At 52.3% G+C, this 18,647-nt stretch overlaps 1 protein-coding gene across 1 annotated transcript in view; it reads left to right on the forward strand.

Annotated features, from left to right (window-relative positions):
• The first annotated feature begins 9,244 nt into the window (after positions 1 to 9,244).
• RAP1GAP2 (RAP1 GTPase activating protein 2) overlaps positions 9,245 to 18,647 on the forward strand; it is a 217,574-nt gene continuing 208,171 nt past the window's right edge. Inside the window, exons 1-2 of the mRNA XM_051824520.2 lie at positions 9,245 to 9,364; positions 17,626 to 17,742. Coding sequence (XP_051680480.1) covers positions 9,315 to 9,364; positions 17,626 to 17,742 — 167 coding nt within the window. The 5' untranslated portion in view covers positions 9,245 to 9,314. The remainder of the gene's footprint in view (positions 9,365 to 17,625; positions 17,743 to 18,647) is intronic.

An 18,647-nucleotide genomic window follows, 5' to 3' on the forward strand; every position in this document is an offset into this window, starting at 1 on the left:
GTGACTTGGCAGGCAGTGAGGTTCACAGGCCTCTCAAATCCCATCCAGTAGGAAGGCCAGATTCCATCTGCACCGTCTGTCTGTCTGTCTCTCCCTCCCTCCTCCCTCCCTCTCCTTCTCTCCCTCTGTGTGTGTGTGTGTGTGTGTGCGCGTGCACGCGTGCGCTCGTGCGCTTCCTTTTATTTTGCCTGAAGAAATCTCCAGAAGAGGGGGTGGAAAGGCCAACCTGGTCCCCTGGTCCTGATTCCTGGCCCCTTGTTGTCCTTCCTGGAATGCAGTATTCCTGTGGGTAAATCCCTGGCCCCATGTGAGTGTCTCCAGCAGGCGTATGGGTTCTGATGAGCCGTGTCTATTCCTTCAGTTCCATGAGATATCAGTTAGAAGGGTGAAAGGTGTGTCTTGTATTTCCTAGCGGTGTGTGGTGGGAAGGAACCTGCAAATATGGGCTCTGATTCCAGCCTTGTCACTTGCTAGCTGGGTGCTTCTGGGCAAGTCTTGACCTCTCCAAGCTCCAGTTCCTCTTCACTAAGAGAGAAACGTAACATCAACTCTGCTGACAGGATGCCTGTGAGGGGTCAAAAAGTGCTAGAGGAAGGTTTGGAATTTCTTGTATTCACATTGCTATGACCAAGCCCTAATGGTTTTTTCCTCCATATCTGTATCGAGACGGATCCTGGAACTCTGGCTTTTCACCAGCTACAGTAAATAGTTGCAGACACCTGTCTGAGGTGTGGTCCTGGTCCTGCCAGTTCCTGGGGCCCCCAGTTTTGTCACGAGAACTGCTTTTTGCCAAGTCCTGCACCTGAACAAGCCCCCACCTGGGCATGAAAGACCTGTAAGGCTGCCCTCAAGAAACCCACACTTTATTTTGCTGGAACAGTAGCCATATGTGAAATAACAAATGACATGCACAAACTACTCAAAGGCCACTGAGAGTAACGGAGCCAGCAGAGCTGAGAGATTGCCATGTGAAGGCTTGTACTTGGTGGTTGAGGGCTAGAGGACTACCTCCTTGGAGAAAGCTTAGCAATCAGTCAATACAGAGTGATTAAGGGGCTAGCTCTGTGGCATAGTGGGTAGAGCCACTGCCTGCAGTGCCAGCGTCCTATATGGGTGCCAGTTCAAGTTCCAGCTGCTCCCCATTAATGTGTCTGAGGTGTGGTCCTGGTCCTGCCTGCAGAAGATGGCCCAGGTGCTTGGGTCCTTGCACTCACATGGGAGACCCGGAAGAAGCTCCCAGCTCCAGATTGGCTCAGCTCCAGCCATTGCAGCCATTTGGGGAGCAAACCAGTGGATGCAAGACCTCTCTCTCTCTCTCTCTCTCTCTGCCTCTCTGTAACTCTGCCTTTCAAATAAATAAATAAATAAATGAAACCTAAAAAATTACAGGGTAATACTGGGCAAAGCTGACTGCCCAGCACTGTACCTGAAGCTCTGATGAGACCTTGGGAGAGATTATGAAATGGGACATTGGAGATGTTGTTGTTGATAATAACAACAAACATTCTTTGCACCAATTTACTAAATGCTATTTTCAGTAAATTTCTGGGTAAGCTTTTTCTATTTTCAAAATTAAACTTGTAACAAAGTAAAAGCAAACTGAAATGTATGAAAAATGTCCATTTTACTTCATAAGTAACTATTATCTTTTTTTTCTTTAAAAAATTGGAAGACATCTACTGGTTTACTCCCCAAAAGCTGCAATGGCCGGAATTGTGCAAGGTGAAAGCTGGGAGCCAGGAACTCAGTCCAGATCTCCGTGTGAGTGGCTGGGACCCAGGCACTTCAGCCACCATGCACTACCTTCCAGGATTAGCACTGGCAGGAAGCTGGAAGCAGGAGCCAGAGCTAGGATTCAGATCCAGGCACTTTGAATATGGGATGTGGGTGTCGTAACAACTGGGCCAAATGCTAGCTCTGGGGGATTTACTTTGTTATATGTGGCCAATTTTGGATTGAGAACTGAGTCCTCCAAGAGTTGGGTGGGGTTTCATCTACAGTCACAATTAGAGAGGGAGGGGTAGACAGAGTACTGTGACTTCCTTCTAAGACTTGAGTAACCATTATTTTGAACTGAGCCATTTGCCCATATCATCCCACTGAAACTTCTGAGAAACCTTATTGGAAAGACTTATTCTTGTTTGCAAATAGAGAAAATGAGACGCAAGAGAAGTTCAATTTAACACCACACAGGTTGGAAGTAGCAGGGTCAGGGTTCAAACCCTGGTCCAGCCTAGGCCAGAGGCAAGCTTGTTAAAGCAGCATCCCAAGCCTCCCAGAGATGAATGCAGCTGGGGTGGCCAGGAGCTTTAGGGGCAGGCAGGGGCCAGAGCGTGCAGGACCTCGAATGTATCTCAGCTCCGACCTTCACAGTCTTTGGTTGTTCCCAAACTCCTGATAGGGAGCCAAGTGTGTGTGTGTGTGCGTGTGTGAAGGCCATAATTCAACCTCAGACACATCTCTGCTTCAACCCAACCCAACTCCTCCACTGAAGGCAAAGGGCTCAAGAATGCACCTGACAGTCATTATTTAGATGATTCTAAGGAGATCCACACTGCTTGTGCCCCAAATCTCTCCATGTCAGGTCATTTCCATGATCTCGGGTAACCGGGTCCCAAGTCTTTGGTGACTTGGTACAACTGTGGCCCCTTTCTCCTTTATTTTCTCCTAGCTTCATATCCATTTTTGGATACGTGGTGGGACACATTTTGCCTTAAATGAGCCACTTCCTACATCTACCTGTGTTTAATATTATGTTTTATTAGAGAAGTATTAGAATTATTCTTAGAAAGTTTGGGAAATACAGTATCAATTTTGTGCCTGTAATCCTACTATCCTTTTTTTTTTTTTTTTTTTTTGACAGGCAGAGTGGACAGTGAGATAGAGAGACAGAGAGAGAAAGGTCTTCCTTTTGCCGTTGGTTCACCCTCCAATGGCCGCCGCTGCAGCCGGCGCACCGCGCTGATCCGATGGCAGGAGCCAGGAGCCAGGTGCTTTTCCTGGTCTCCCATGGGGTGCAGGGCCCAAGCACCTGGGCCATCCTCCACTGCACTCCCTGGCCATAGCAGAGAGCTGGCCTGGAAGAGGGGCAACCGGGACAGAATCCGGCGCCCTGACCGGGACTAGAACCCGGTGTGCCGGCGCCGCAAGGTGGAGGATTAGCCTATTGAGCCACGGCGCCGGCCCCCTTTTTTTTTTTTTTTTTTGACAGGCAGAGTGGACAGTGAGAGAGAGAGACAGAGAGGAAGGTCTTCCTTTTGCCGTTGGTTTACCCTTCAGTGACCGCTGCGGCCAGCGCGCTGCGGCCGGCACACCACACTGATCTGATGGCAGGAGCCAGGTACTTATCCTGGTCTCCCATGGGGTGCAGGGCCCAAGCACTTGGGCCATCCTCCACTGCACTCCCGGGCCACAGCAGAGAGCTGACCTGGAAGAGGGGCAACCGGGACAGAATCTGGCACTCCGACCAGGACTAGAATCCGGTGTGCCGGTGCTGCAGGCGGAGGATTAGCTTATTGAGCCGTGGTGCCAGCCTAATTTTTAAATTTTAATGAAGAAAATTTAAAAAAAAATCTTACCAGGAAGATAATACAGAATTATCTACATAATGTTCAGACAGTTCTTAAAAATTCTTATAAGGGGTGGGTTTTGCCTTAGAATTTAAGGCATTGGTTATGACACCTATGTCCCATGTGGAAGTGCCTGGGTTCCATTCTCAGCTCTGGTTTCTGATTCCACCTTCCTGCTAATGGGGACCCTGGGATGTGGTGGTGATGGTTCAAGTAATTGAGCTTCTGGCTCCTGGCTTTGCCCCCCCCCCCCCTTTCTTTTCTTTTCTTTTTTTTTTTTTTTTTTTAAGATTTATTAATTTATTTGAAAGTCAGAGTTACAGAGAGAGAGGGGAAAGGGAGGGAGAAGTCTTCCATATGCTGGTTCACTCTCCAATTGGCCACAACGACCAGAGCTGCACTGATCTGAAGCGAGAAGCCAGGAGCTTTTTCTGGGTCTCCCACATGGGTGCAGGGGCCCAAGGACTTGGGCCATCTTCTACTGCTTTCCCAGGCCATAGCAGAGAGCTGGATCAGAAGTGGAACAGCTGGGAATCGAACCTGCACCCATATGGCAGCTTTACCTGTTATGCCACGGTGCCGGCGCTGGTCCTCCCCTTCCTTTCTTTTTTGCCCCACTGCCATTTCAGGCACCTGGGAGTCAACCAGTGGATGGGAACGTTCTCGTTCTCTCAAATATGTTAAAAAAATTTTTAAAACACTTGTAAACATAGGGCCAGTGCTGTGGCGTAGTAAGCTCAGCTTCCTCCTGTGGCTCTGGTATCCCATCTGGGTGCTGGTTTGTGTCCCAGCTGCTCCTCTTCTGATCCAGCTCTCTGCTCTGGCCTGGGAAAGCAGTGGAAGATGGCCCAAGTGCTTGGGCCCCTGCACCCACGTGGGAGATTAGGAAGAGGCTCCTGGCTCCTGGCTTTGGATCAGCCCCGCTCTGGCCACTGCAATCATCTGGGGAGTGAACCAGGGGTTGGAAGACCTCTCTGTCTCTCCCCGTTTCTGTAATTCTGCCTCTGAAATAAATAAATAAAATCTTTGAAAAAAAAACTTGTAAAAATAGGACATACTCATGTTTGAAAAAACTAAAAATCTACTTCCTACTTTCAGTGAAGTTTTCCATCATTAAAATGTTCTTGTTTTTCCTTCTGGGGGAAAAGATATATGACACACACACAAGTACTGAATTACTTTTTTTTTTTTTTTTTTTGACAGGCAGAGTGGACAGTGAGAGAGAGAGACAGAGAGAAAGGTCTTCCTTTGCCGTTGGTTCACCCTCCAATGGCTGCCACAGCCGCTGATCCGAAGGCAGGAGCCAGGTACTTTCACCTTACCCTGGTCTCCCATGGGGTGCAGGGCCCAAGCACTTGGGCCATCCTCCACTGCACTCCCGGGCCACAGCAGAGAGCTGGACTGGAAGAGGGGCAACTGGGACAGAATCCAGCGCCCCGACCGGGACTAGAACCTGGTGTACCAGCGCCGCAAGGTGGAGGAGGATTAGCCTAGTGAGCTGCGGTGCTCTACTTAATTTTTAAATTAAAAAAGTTTATTTACTAGAGAGAGAGAGAGAGAGAGAGACAGACAGACAGACAAGAGCACTTCTGACTGCTGGTTCACTCTCCAAATGCCCACAATGGTCTGGACTGGGTTAATGATGCCAGGAACTGGGAATACAATCCAGGTCTCCTACATAGGCTACAGAATCCAGGTACTTGAACAATTACTGCTGCCTCTTAGGGTCTGCAGGAGCAGGAAGCTGGGGTCAGGAGCTGGTACTGGATTTTTTTTTTTTTAAGATTTATGTATTTGAGACAGAGTAGGAGAGACAATGAGAGAGGTTGTCCATCCATTGGTTCACTCCCCAAATAGCTGCAATGGACAGGGCTTGGCTAAGCTGGAGCCAGGAGCTTCTTCTGGGTCTCCCACATGGGTTTAGGGGCCTAAGCACTTGGGCCATCTCCCACTGCTTTCCCAGGCTGTTAGCTGGGAGACAGATCAACAGTGGAGCAGCCGGGACTGTAACTGGCATCCATATGGGCTGGGATGTCAGCATGGTGCAACAGGCAGAGGCTTAACCTGCTAAGCCAGAGTGCTGGCCCCGGAACTGGATGTTGAACCTAGGTACTCCCATGCGGGATGTGGGCATGCTAACTAGCATTTAACCAATAGGCTAAAGCTTACCCCTAACTTTTAAAAATTTATTTGAAAGCCATAGTGACAGAGAGAGAGAGAGAGAGATTGATTGATTGATTTTTCCACCCACTGGTTCCCTCCCCAAATGGCTGCAATGGCCTAGGCTGGTTCAGGCCAGGATCCTGGAGCTCCATCTGGTTATCCACAGGGGTGGGAGGGGCCCAAGCATTTGAGCCATTATATGCTGCTTTGCCAGACACGTTAGCAGGGAGCTAGATCAGAAGTGGAACAGCCAGGACTTTCACAAAATCCACACTCTGATGTAGGATGCTGGCTTTGCAAACAGTGGTTTAACTCCCTGCCCCTAATTTTTTAAGAAATTATTTCATTTATTTTAAATTTTATTTGAAAAGCAGAAAGAGATCAATCTTCTATCCTCCAGTTCACTCCCCCAATGCCTGCAACAATCAGGATTGGGCCAGGTTAAAGCCAGGAGCCTGGAACTCAGCCTGGGCCCCTCTGTTGGTGGCAGGGACCAAGGATGTGGACTATCTCCCATTGCTTTCCCAAGTGCATTAGTGGGAGCTGTATGGAAAGCTGGGTAGCTGGGATGTGAACCAGCACTCATCAATACGGGATGCTGGCGTTCACTGTGCTACAATGCTGGGTGCCTTAATTTTTTACTGTAGTAAAATACACATCCTGTAAAACTTGCTGTCTTAACTACTTTTTAGTATACAGTTCTGTGACAGTAAGTACATTTATATTATTGCACAACCATCACCATTCTCCACCTCCAGAATTCTTTGCATCTTGCAAAACTGAAACTCTGTATCCCTTAAACAATGGCACCCATCCTCCTTCTCTCCATGCCCTCCTACTTTCTGTCTCTACTAATTTGACTACTGCAGGTACTCATATTAAGTGGAAAGATATAGCATTTGTCCTTGTCTGACTGGTTTATTCCACTTAGTATAATCTCCTCAAGGTACTTACGTCCGGGCCACCATGTGAGAGACCCAGATGGAGTTTCAGTCTCCTGGCTTTGGCCTGACCCAGCCCTGGGTGTTGGAGGCATCTGGAGAGTGAGCCAGCAGATGGAGGATCTCTCTAAGTTTTTTCATAATATGTATTTTCTGAAAACTTTTGACAACCTTTTATATACATAGATTTCTTTTTTTTTTTTAATTTTTTTTTTTTGACAGGCAGAGTGGACAGTGAGAGAGAGAGAGACAGAGAGAAAGGTCTTCCTTTGCCTTTGGTTCACCCTCCAATGGTTGCTGCGGCCGGCGCACTGCGGCCGGTGCTCAAGTACTTGGCCATCCTCCACTGCACTCCCGGGCCACAGCAGAGAGCTGGCCTGGAAGAGGGGCAACCGGGACAGAATCCGGCGCCCCGACCGGGACTAGAACCCGGTGTGCCGGCGCCGCAAGGCGGAGTATTAGCCTAGTGAGCCGCGGCGCTGGCATATACATAGATTTCAAAAATTTTAAAAATATTTATTTATTTGAAAGGCAGAGTGTTACACAGAGAGAAGGAGAGGCACAGAGAGGGAGAGAGAGAGAGAGAGAGGTCTTCCATCCACTGGTTCACTCCCCAGTTGGCCACAATGGCCGGAGCTGCGCCGATCTGAAGCCAGGACTCAAGGAGCTTCTTCCAAGTCTCCCACGTGGGTGCAGAGGCCCAAGCACTTGGGCCATCTTCTACTGCTTTCTCAGGCCACAGCAGAGAGCTGGATCAGAAGTGGAGCAGCTGGGACTCCAACCAGCACCCATATGGGATGCTGGCACTGCAGGCAGCGGCTTCACCTGCTATGCCACAGTGCCAGCCCCCAATTTTTTTGTACCAAAATAACAATTCCATTTTCCATGGATGTTTTGAAGCACTTGCCTGTGTTACACACACACACACACACACACACACACACACACAGAGTGCAGGCACCTTTGGGATATTTCTTTGATCTCCGCATGAATTGATTCTTGGGGGAAGCTTATGTTCTAAGGGAATCGCCGGCCTCACGACCTCCACTTAGTGGTCAAAGGAGAGCTGCCAGCCCACCTTGTCTGTGTCTCCTCCCCGATCCTTGCAGTTACCTCTGTGCTGGCCACAGGCTTCGTGGCTGGTGGCTTCTCGGCACTTCTTTAGTGGAGACACAGCGGAATGCCTTGGGATGGATTGCTAGGATCCGTCTTATCTCGGTTTCTGTTGGACCCTGGGGAAGGGTGCCTACAGATAGAAGGCAGATACCAGTTTTTCAACTGGACACTTGGCCAGGGCTCCCGGCCCCCTGGGAGGGAGGTACACACCCTGGATCTCAACCTGGGAGCTAGTTTGTTCGTTTCCCTGCCTCAAATTTCTGTGTCACAAAGGACATGCAGGTTGTCCTGACATGGGAGGCAGTGAATCCAGAGTTTCCCAGTAACAGCATTTCTGAAACTCAGCTCCTTCAAGCCAGGCTTGGGACGCACGCTCCCAGGAATGTGTGGGCTGTGCTGGCTTCTTCTCCACTCCAGGAATGAACAAACCCTGGGGTGGAGGTAGGGGAAAGGCCTGATGGAGCTGACGCTCGGGGTAGGCCAACTCCGTATTGTTGTAATCACTGCTTAGTTAATGTACCTTAATCAGGTGTTTGGCTTAGTGCTCCAGCTTGGGACACCTGGAGCCCATGTAGGAGTGTCTCTGGGATCCTGTCCTGGGTCTGCTGGTTTTTTTTTTTTTTCTTTTAAACTTTTATGTATTTATTTGAGAGGCAGAGAGAGAGAGAGAGAGAGAGAGAGAGAGAGACAGAGAGAGAGAGAGAGAGAGAAAGAAATAGAATCTTCCATCCACTGGTTTACTCTCCAGATGGCTTCAATCCGAAGCCAGGAGCCAGGAGCTTCTTCCAGGCCTCCCACGTGGGTGTAGGGGCCCAGGGACTTGGCCATCTTCCACTGCTTTCTCAGGCACATTAGCAGGGAGCTGGATCAGAAGTGGAGCAGTCAAACCAGCGCCCATATGGGACACCGGCGCTGCAGCTTCCCGCTAAGGCGCACCTTGCGGCCGACATGGCTCAAGTATTTGGGTCCCTGCTACTCCGATTGAGTTCCTAGCTCCAGGCTATGTTGGGATCCTTTGTGGAGTGAATCAGTGGACAGGAGATCTCTTTGTCTTTCACATAAAGTTAAGTGCTTTAATCATTTGTAGTGCGCACCAGTTTTTACTTTGGGCTTTTAGAGTTTGTTTATTTTTGGTCCTAACTTTATGGGCAGGTAGAGGAAGGCCCAGCAAGATGAAATGAATTGCCTCGTCACTCAGCAAGCCGCATTTCCCTTGCAGAATTTGGAGAGCCTGACTCCTAGCCTGGTGCTCCAGAGACATGGGGCGCTGCTTGCCGGGGAGGACGTGCAGGGGGCCGGGTGCCATCCTGCGCGCTGCTGGGCGGAGCGCGGCCACCAGGTCCTGCGGACTTCGGGGCGGGGCCTACAGCCGCGCGGGGCCCTCCGCACCGCCTGGGCACCGGCCGAGTGGCCTCGCGTCCGCCCCGCCCGCACGGCCCCGCGCCGCGCCCCGCCCGGGAGAGCGCGCCCTCGGCACTGGCCCTGCGGCAGCCGCGCGGGCTGGGAGCAGCGGGCCGGGCGAGGCATGGCGGGCCGCCGGGCGCCGGGGGAGAAGCGCTGGCAGCTGGTGCGCTGGTGAGTGGGCACCGCGAGGCCGGGCGCGGACGCGATCCCGCGCGCCCCGCGCCCCGAGGCCCGGCCCTGTGCGGGAAGGAGTGGGGGCGCTGGCCCAAACTTTCTTCCCGAGCCGAGGCTGCGGGGTGGACAGAGAGGCGCGGGGCTGCCTGACCCAGGCCACCCGCGTCCAGGCACTGGGTTTGTGCGGCTCTCCGCGGACATGGAGCTGAGACGGGGACCCCGTTCGAGACGTTAGGCTCTGGAGGGACCCAAGATCTCCGTCCACAGGCGCGCTGGCGGGGTTTCCTCCCCTCTTCTCCCGCCTCAGCTTCCCCGTTTGCACACCGGGGTCCCCTTCTGCCTCCCTCTTCCGCCGCCCGGAGTTGGACCATGGACTAGGGCCCCAAGAGGGCGCAGAGCTGCGTTCAGAGAGACGCCCCAACTCACCTGCACAACGAGTCTTCGGGTTCATTGAAGGGGGCCTCGGAGGTGAGGGCTGGGGCAGGGGTCTCTAGCGAAGACGGGCGGCTGCCCCTTTCCCGCCGCAGCCCCGCCCAGGCTGGGAAATCAGAGGCCGCTGGTGTCAGGTTACCCGACTGCAGGTGGAGAGGCACCGCAGCGGAATCACCTGGGCTGGGCTCCCGCGTGTTCAGCGGCCTGAACTCTGCCTGGCTGACTTACAGCGCTCAGGGAGGGGGACTGAGAGGGTCAAAGGGGAGGTCCACGGGGTTGGGACCCCTCCCCACCCCAAGTCTTCTCATCCACACCAGGATCGGGAACATCTCACCAGTCCAATACCGAATACCAGTATCAATAATCAATATCAGCAAGCCAGGCTTTCTGAGCACTTCCTTGAACTCTGTAATAGTAAGGATTCACTCGCACCCCCATTATACAGATGAGAAAACAGGCAAAACGAGGAGCCAGGGTCACTCAGCAAGCAGATGCCAGAGTCAGGGTTTGAACCTGGGACTTAGGGCTTGACTGTTCCCCTGTCTTGCGTCGTGGATGGTGTGGCTACACATGCCAGTTCATGCTGTCAGAGCAGGAAGGGACAGCCGTTTTCCAAGTTGATTATTTAGCAATAGAGCCAGTCTTCAAACCTAACTGCAGTGTGTAAAACACATACAAGTAGAAGTCACGTGTTTGGAGAGCGGGCGAAGGGCAAGCGGTTGCTCAGGGCTGTCTTCCTTCCAATATGAAACACCAGCCAGGGCCCCAGGGCGTCCTCACCTCTCACCTCTCAGAAGAGGACAGGAGAGATTGAACAGGGCAGAGCTCAGAGCTGCTCTGCCTCGCCTCAGCCCGCCCCAGCCCTGCCCCTGGCACCTTGTGGGGGCCGTCCCGGGCCTGGTGATACATGATTCGCTGTGTGGCCCTCGCCGGCCGCTGGAGAAGAGCGCATGCTTGGGGCGGGGGAGTGAGGACCACGTATCCTCCAGACCCAGCCTTGGTCCCTGGTCCCAGGACTCGCCTGGAGTCTGGTTTCCTTCCCTTCAGCCCAGATTCTTTTGCTCCTTAGTTGTGACTGATTTTAAACAAAGAAATTTACTGGCTCAAAGAACTGCAAACTCCAGGAACGCTCAGTGTTTCAGGTGCTCAGGTAATGCCGCCCATCATGCTTGGCTCTCTAACTCTCCTGGAAACAAGGTGGTCCTCAGTGGCTGTGGGTGACCCTGGGGATTAATAACCCCCTGGAAAGCTAGCTTCCCTTCCTCAGAGACTCCGCCCCAATGATCTTCCCTCATTGGCCTGAGCCGTGTCACATGACCCTCCCTGAACCAATTACTGGGATCAAAGGGATGGGATGCTCTGATTGGCCAGGCTGGGCCACCTGTCTACTTATGGCGTTGGGTCTGGCTCCACTCCACCCAAAATGGTCTGTGGGCTACAAAAGTGGTGATGTCCATTTCCTCCTTTTTTTTTTTTTTTTTTTTTTTTTTTTTTTTACAAGCAGAGTTAGACAGTGAGAGAGACAGAGAGAAAGGTCTTCCTCCTGTTGGTTCACTCCTCAAATGGCTGCTAAGCCAGGAGCCAGGCGCTTCCTCCCGGTCTCCCATGTGGGTGCAGGGCCCAAGCACCTGGGCCATCCTCCACTACCTTCCTGGGCCACAGCAGAGAGCTGGACTGGAAGAGGAGCAACCGGGACAGAACCGGCACCCCAACGGGGACTAGAACCTGGAGTACCAGCGCTGCGGCACCGGTGCTTATGAATTAAAGAATTATTTACTTATGCATTTGTTTTATGATACATTGGGAGAAGTAGAGCTCCCATCTGCTGACTCATTCTCCGAGTTCCCAAACACCTGCATCAGCCAGGGCTGAGCCAGGTTAAAACCAGCAGCCTGGAACTCAGTTGAGATCTCTCTTGCGGGTGGCAGAGGTTCAAGTACCTGAACCCATCACTGCTGCCTCTCAGTGTGCACATTAGCAGGAAGTTGGAATTAGGAGTGGAGCTGGGACTCAAATCAGGTGCTCGCTCTCTTTTGGGTAAAGATTTGCTTATTTTATTTGAAAGGTAGAATTATGGGGGGGGGGGCTCTTCCGTCTGCTGGTTTATTCCCCAAATGGCTGAAACTGCTGGGGTTGGGCCAGTCTGAAGCCAGAAGCCTGGAACCCCATCCAGGTGTCCCACATGAGTGGCAGGGTGCTTGGGCCATCTGCTGCTGCTTCCCAGGTACATTAACAGGGAGCTGAATCAGAAGTGGTACAGCTGGGACTTGAACCAACATCATACAGGATTCAAATGGGTGCTCATGTGATATGCAGCCAGTGACTCAACCTGCTATACCACAGCCATGGCCCTGACCATCTCATCTTAAATCCAGTGTTGTGTGAGATGCCAGTTTGACCACAACTTTGCTCACAGTAGGATTAAAAGACTTTTTAATGTTGGCCAAGAGCTGAGATTGCGGTGCAGTGGGTTAAGCCACTGCTTGTGGCACCTGCGTCCCATATCACGGAGTGGTTCAAGTCCCAGGTGCTCTGCTTCTGATCCAGTTCCCTGCTAATGTGTCAGAGAGCAGTGGGTGGTCCAAGTGCTTGGGTCCCTGCCAGCGACATGGAAGACCTGGATAGAATTCCAAGCTCCTGTTGTGGCCATTTGAGGAGTGAACCAGCAAGCCAGCAGATGGAAGGTCTCTGTCTCTATCTCTCCCTCTCCTCCTCTGTCACTCTTTCAACTAAATAAATATGTATATAGGTAGCCCTTAAAAAAAAAAACACTTGTCCAAACTCACTGGTGAAAATAATCTCTGCTTGCTGTAATTTTCATGTTTCTACTTAGAAGTTTTAGCATTTTTTCATTTTTCTAGGTCATCTGCATTTCTAGTTTATAAATTAGTCATTCCTCTTTCCTTTTTTGTTCTCTGAATGGTTTTATCTTTGTATTTTTTTTTTCAAATTGTTCTGTAAAAGCTGTTTATCATGGGTACTGGTCTTTTTTGGGTAAATTTTATGTTTTAGAACAGTTTTAGATTTGCAGAGAAATTGAAGGGCTAGTACAGAGTCCCCACAGGCTGTCCACCAGTTCCCCCATTTTTTTTAAGATTAATTTTATTTATTGGAAAGGCAGGGAGACAAAGAGGGAGAGCTTTTGTATCTGCTGGTTCACCCCCGAAATGGCTGCAATGACTGGGGTTGGGTCAAGCCAAAGCCAGGAGCCAGGAACTCCATCCAGGTCTCCCCTGTGCGTGGCTGAGGCCCACATACTTGGGCCATCTTCTGTCTGCTGCTTTCCCAGTCACGTTAGCGGGGAGCTGGATCAGAACTGGAATAGCCAGAACTAAAATCAGCACTCATTTGGGATGCACGCATTGCAGGCGGCACAGCCTGCCGTACCACAACACCAGCCCCTCTTGCTCAAGTTTTACTGGCTTATGGTAGCTTAACAGGTTAACCCTCTGCAGTATTTGTCTCCTTTAGTGTGCTATTCAATTTCAGATACATAGCAGGTTCATAGGGAAGATGTTTGTGGATGGATGGGTGGTCTGTTTTTCCTTCCACTCAGTGTGATCCAATTCTGGAAGTGCATTCACTAAATGCGTGCATTGGGCTTGCTGATGGAGATCGTCTGTGTCAGTTTCCCCTGGACATCCTGAGCCGGGCACTGCTGTCTTGTGATTTTTTTACACCAGGCTGGCCCAGAAGACCAGGGAGCCGTGTGAGGAGGTGGCAAGAGCTTTCAGAGATGAATCCGACACAGTTGTGCTCTTTAGCAGGGAGACAGACGGGCACATAAATAACTCATGTACCGGCGAACAGACAGAAGCGAGGTGATCAAGGTTAAGCAGAGCGGTGCAGGAACCTTGACGCTGGCTTGGATTCTGGCTGCCTGGCTGGGGACAGAGGCTCGGAGGCAGCGTGGTCTGAGAGGTGGAACAGGGCGGCAGGCTTGGGGCAGAGGTGGAGGCAGGACAACAGCCTGAGCAAAGCCTGGAGGTCAGAAAAGGCAGGGTGGGCAGAGCAGGGACAAGGGTCTGAGTGGTGAAGGTGGAGGGGGCAGCGTGGATGGGGGAGGGCTGACGTCTCTGTGGCTGTGTTTGAGGGGCAGTGTGACCTGATGACTTTTCTGTACAGAGAAGGGGGCAGCCACTGTGGCTAAGCTTCTGCCTGTCTTGCCAGCATCCCATATGGATGCTGGTTTGAGTCCTGGCTGCTCCTCTTCTGGTCCAGCTCTCTGCTCTGGCCTGGGAAGGCAGTTGAAGATGGTCCAAGTCCTTGAGCCCCTGCACCCACATGGGACACATGGAAGAAACTCCTGGCTTTGGATTGGCCCAGCTCCAGCTGTTGCAGCCATTTGGGGAGTGAATCAGGGGATGGAAGACCTCTCTATTTGTCTCTTCCTCTTTCTGTAACTCTGCCTCTCAAATAAATAAAAGAAAAAAAAAAGGGAGTGAAGGATGGTGTGGAGGAGAGAGCCGCTGTGGTGGGTAGCGGGACTGGATGGCCAATGCTATGGTGCAAGCAAGGCCTGGCTTTGGCTCTGCCCGCATGTGTGACCTTGGACAAGTTCCTTTTCCTCCCTGAGCCTCCTCTTCTTCAACTCTGAAATGGGACCAACCAGCTGATTGGGATTTGATGCCAGGCTTAGAGGAGAGATCCCATTTTACAGGTGAATCTGGGGATCACAGGGGAAATGGTTCACCCACAGCTGGGAGGTTGACTTGGGCCTGGGGTACCTGAAGAGCAGTGGAAGCCGCTTTGCTGAGTGGAGATCAGTCCATCCCATCTGCCTCGGAGCAGGGGAGGGCCGGCGTGGCTGGGTCTTGGTGGAGGCCCTCGTCAGGGTCAGGACTGCAGCTGGGATGGCTCCTGAGTGGCACATTCTTCCCTCTGCCAGATGAGTGGCCACTGGGATTTTTCTGGCCCAAACAACCTGCAACTTCATGACTGGAAAAGGTCTTCACATTTAAAAAAGAAATAATTTAATCTTTGAAAATGTAATCACACGGTTCATCTTCCAAAGCAACCAAAGCCGTAACAGTTGGGAGGCAACCAAATTTACCAGTCTACCAGCAGCTGCTGCCGAGATGGCAGGTGCGTCACTCAGGCCGAGATTGCTCCCTGTCCCTGGCCACCATGTCCCACTCAGCACCAGGTCCTTCAACACCACCTCCTCCACTCACTCATGAGCTCTCCCGCTTGTCTGCATCTCCAGCCCCAAGCCCCTGTCCAAACCATCACTGGATCTCACAGAGCCTCTGACCTACCTGCCCTGCCCTGTTCCACCCAGCAGCTGGGCTGATCTCCCTAAAGTGCCCAGGGGCAGCCCAGGCCCACGGAAGCCCTCCGCTCCGTCTTAGCTCCTCCCAGCCTGGAGCCCTTAGTATGCACTGAGTGCCCGTGAACCTCCCGAGCTCATGGGCTGAAGCCACCACCCCAAGGGGATGGTAGGAGGAGGTGGAGCCTTTGGGGGTGCTGAGGTCCTGACGGTGGAGCCCCCATGAACAGGATGAGACTCTTGGAACAGGAGATCTGAGAGAGGCGACTTTGCTCTCTGCCCCGCGAACGTATGACCAGAAAATGGTCACGTGGAGACGGGCAAGAGACTATCCCTGGGCACCTGCACCTCCGTCTGATACTTTCACAGCCTCAAGAACTGGGAGCAATATGTTTATGTTGTGCAGGTGCTAGTCTACCGTGCTGTGTTGTAGAAGCCGGAGCTGAGTGAAAGGACCCTTATCACTCCTGGGAGGGTGACCCAGCCTGGGAGGGCTCTGCCAAGTCCTGCCCCCAGCACAGAGCCTGTGGGCAGTATCAGAGCAGATGCATGATCCCACCACCAAAATATTTATTTTATTTGAAAGGCAGAGAGAGAGAGAGAGGGAGAGAGACAGTTTCCACCCACAGTTCTCTCCATAGGCCTGCAGCAGCTGGAGGTGGGCCAGCCCTAGAAGCTGGGAGCCTGGAACTCCATCTAGATCTCCCACGTGGGTGGCAGGGCCCCAAGACTGGAACCACCGTGTGCTGCCTCTCCGGGTGCGCATTAGCAGGAAATCGATTAGAAGTGGAACAGGGACTTGAACCCAGGCACTCAGATATTGGGACTTGGGTGTCCAAGCAGCAACTTAACTGCTGTGCCAAATGCCTACCCACCCCCGCCAAGTCTTTTTCCTAGCACTTCCCCAGGCTGTAATCACACACACACATTTGGACCAGATGATCTCCCTCTTGTATGGGAAGATCATCGTGAACAGATCACTTCCCCACGCCCTCAGCCGCCCTGCGTCCCGTTTCCCCTGCCTAGGAAATGACTTTTACACCTTTTGTGCCTCCAGAGTCTCTGTGTGTAAAGATAAGTGGGTCTGGATTCCCACACCCCTGTTTTGGACATGAATCACACACTCTGCTGGGCACTTGATGTTTTCTTCTCTTAGCGATGTGTCTCAGAGACCTTGGCATGATGCACACAGACACCTCATTTTTTTTTTTTTTTTTTGACAGGCAGAGTGGACAGTGAGAGAGACAGAGAGGAAGGTCTTCCTTTGCCGTTGGTTCACCCTCCAATGGCCACCGCAGCTGGCGCGCTGTAGCCGGCGCACCGTGCTGATCCGATGGCAGGAGCCAGGTGCTTCTCCTGGTCTCCCATGGGGTGCAGGGCCCAAGTACCTGGGCCATCCTCCACTGCACTCCCTGGCCACAGCAGAGAGCTGGCCTGGAAGAGGGGCAACCGGGACAGAATCCGGCGCCCCGACCGGGACTAGAACCCGGTGTGCCGGCGCCGCAAGGCGGAGGATTAGCCTAGTGAGCCGCAGCGCCGGCTCAGACATCTCATTTTAAACACTCCCTATGGCTGTGTGTGGTTCAAGCATTTGTGTGTGCCATCGTTTATTTATCCAGTCCCCTCCGGATGGATGCTGGGGTCATGCTTGTCTTCTGCTGTTATTAAGTCTGGAATCTGTAGATCTGTTCTGCACAGGGAGATCACAAGACTGAAAGGGAAACGTGGGGCCGGCGCTGTGGCCTGGTGGGTCAACCCGCCATCTGTAGTGCCAGTATCTAAAATGGGTGTTGGTTCGAGTCTCCGCTGCTCCACTTCTGATCCAGCTCTCTGCTATGGCCTGGGAAAGCAGTAGAAGATGGCCCAAGTCCTTGGGCCCCTGCACCCGTGTGAGAGACCTGGAAGAAGCTCCTGGCTCCTGGCTTTGGATCAGCCCAGGTCCGGCCGTTGCAGCCATTTGGGGAGTGAACCAGCAGATGGAAGTCAGTCTCTCTCTCTCTTTCTGCCTCTGCCTCTTTGTAACTCTGCCTTTGAAGTAATAAATAAATAAAACTTTAAAAGAAAAAAAACCAGTCAGTTGTCAGGGGACCCGTGTTGTGGTACAGCAAGTTAAGCAGCCACTTGCAAACCCCAGAGTGCCAGTTGGAGTCCCAGCTACTCGAGCTCTCTGTTAATGCACTTGGGAAGGTGGTGGAAGATGACAGCCCAAGTATCTGGACCCCTGCTGCCCATGTGGGAGATCTGGATGAAGTTCCAGGCTCCTGGTGTGGACTTGAACCAGACCTGGCTATTGCAGCCATTTAGGGAATGAACCAGGAGATAGAAGATCAAGTGGCTTTGGAAAACCTTCTCCATCTATTGAGTTGAGGTCTGCTCCTTTTGCTAGTTCCTCTTCAGGAAATTTTAATAACAGTCCCTGGACATGGGGTGCTGTGGCCACAAGCAGGTGAGGCCTCTGGGGATAGGTGCCCTGCAGCTGTACGTCCCCGCTGGGGCTGACTTCCCATAGGAGCCCCGAAGGGCGTCGAGTGCTCATTCTCTCCTGTCCCACCCGCAGGTACGTGCAGGAAGGGCGGTTCCGAATTGAGGAAAGGACGCTCACAGCCTTCCAGTGGCTCTACAGCCCGCAGCAGCATCGCATTCTCAGCAGAGCTGACCTCGAGTCTCCCGCCAGGTAAAGGGGTCCTCCTCCCAGCTGGTCCTTCCCAGCCTGCCTCTTGCTGCTCCATGAATCCACCCTGGGGAACTCGACTCTCAGTGATGGAGAGGCCTCTCAGCACCTGGACAGTTTATCAGCCTGGGTACTCGTCCAGCCTAGAATGTGTTGAGTGATTTGGGGCAGCTCACTGCCTCTGCTTTCTCTTCTGTAAAATGGGTATCATTCTACGAGGATACTTTGAAAAGTTCATGGAAAATGCAACTAATCATATGTTTATCATGGTGCAAAAAAAAAAAAAAAATGAAATCCATGCAGGGTTTTTCATAATTGGCTTTTCCCATGAACTTTAGGGAAACCCCTTGTATCTTTCCCCGCCTTCCATTGTGAGCACCAGTCTCCAGTGAGGGGGAGACCAGCTGGCTCCTCTTAAGAGGGAGGGTGGCTGTGTGCTTTCTGGGCAGGCCAGCTTTGCCTGGGTGGAGCCATCCTTGCCTGCCTCCTCCACTGTGCAGGAAATCCACCTGGGGTCCTGGGTCTGGTGTTGCGGCTAGGGGTGAAGGCTTTTTCCTACTCAGATTCGAGCTCCCAGGCCCTTGCCCCCTCCTTGTCCTCCTCCACTGTGGACAGGTGTGAACATGTCAGCAGGCTCAACAGAGATGTCCCCTCCCAAAGCTTCTCCCAGACCTGACCTTGGGCCTCTCTTCCCAGCTTCCCACCAACAGTAGTACCTCTTTGCACCTCTCTGTGGGCAGGATCCTCGCAGTCAGGAACGTGCAGGTCTCCCCTCCTGGGGTGGTTGAATGGAAGGAAGGCTGTTTGGGGGACATTGTGGGCTGGCTCAGGGCTGATGCTCTTCCTGCAGCTGCCCCGGCTGGCCCCAGGAATAAGGTTCAGCCACAATTGGAGACTCCACTGCCCCT

This window comes from Oryctolagus cuniculus, chromosome 17 (assembly GCF_964237555.1).
Source record: "Oryctolagus cuniculus chromosome 17, mOryCun1.1, whole genome shotgun sequence".
Lineage (NCBI taxonomy): Eukaryota > Metazoa > Chordata > Mammalia > Lagomorpha > Leporidae > Oryctolagus > Oryctolagus cuniculus.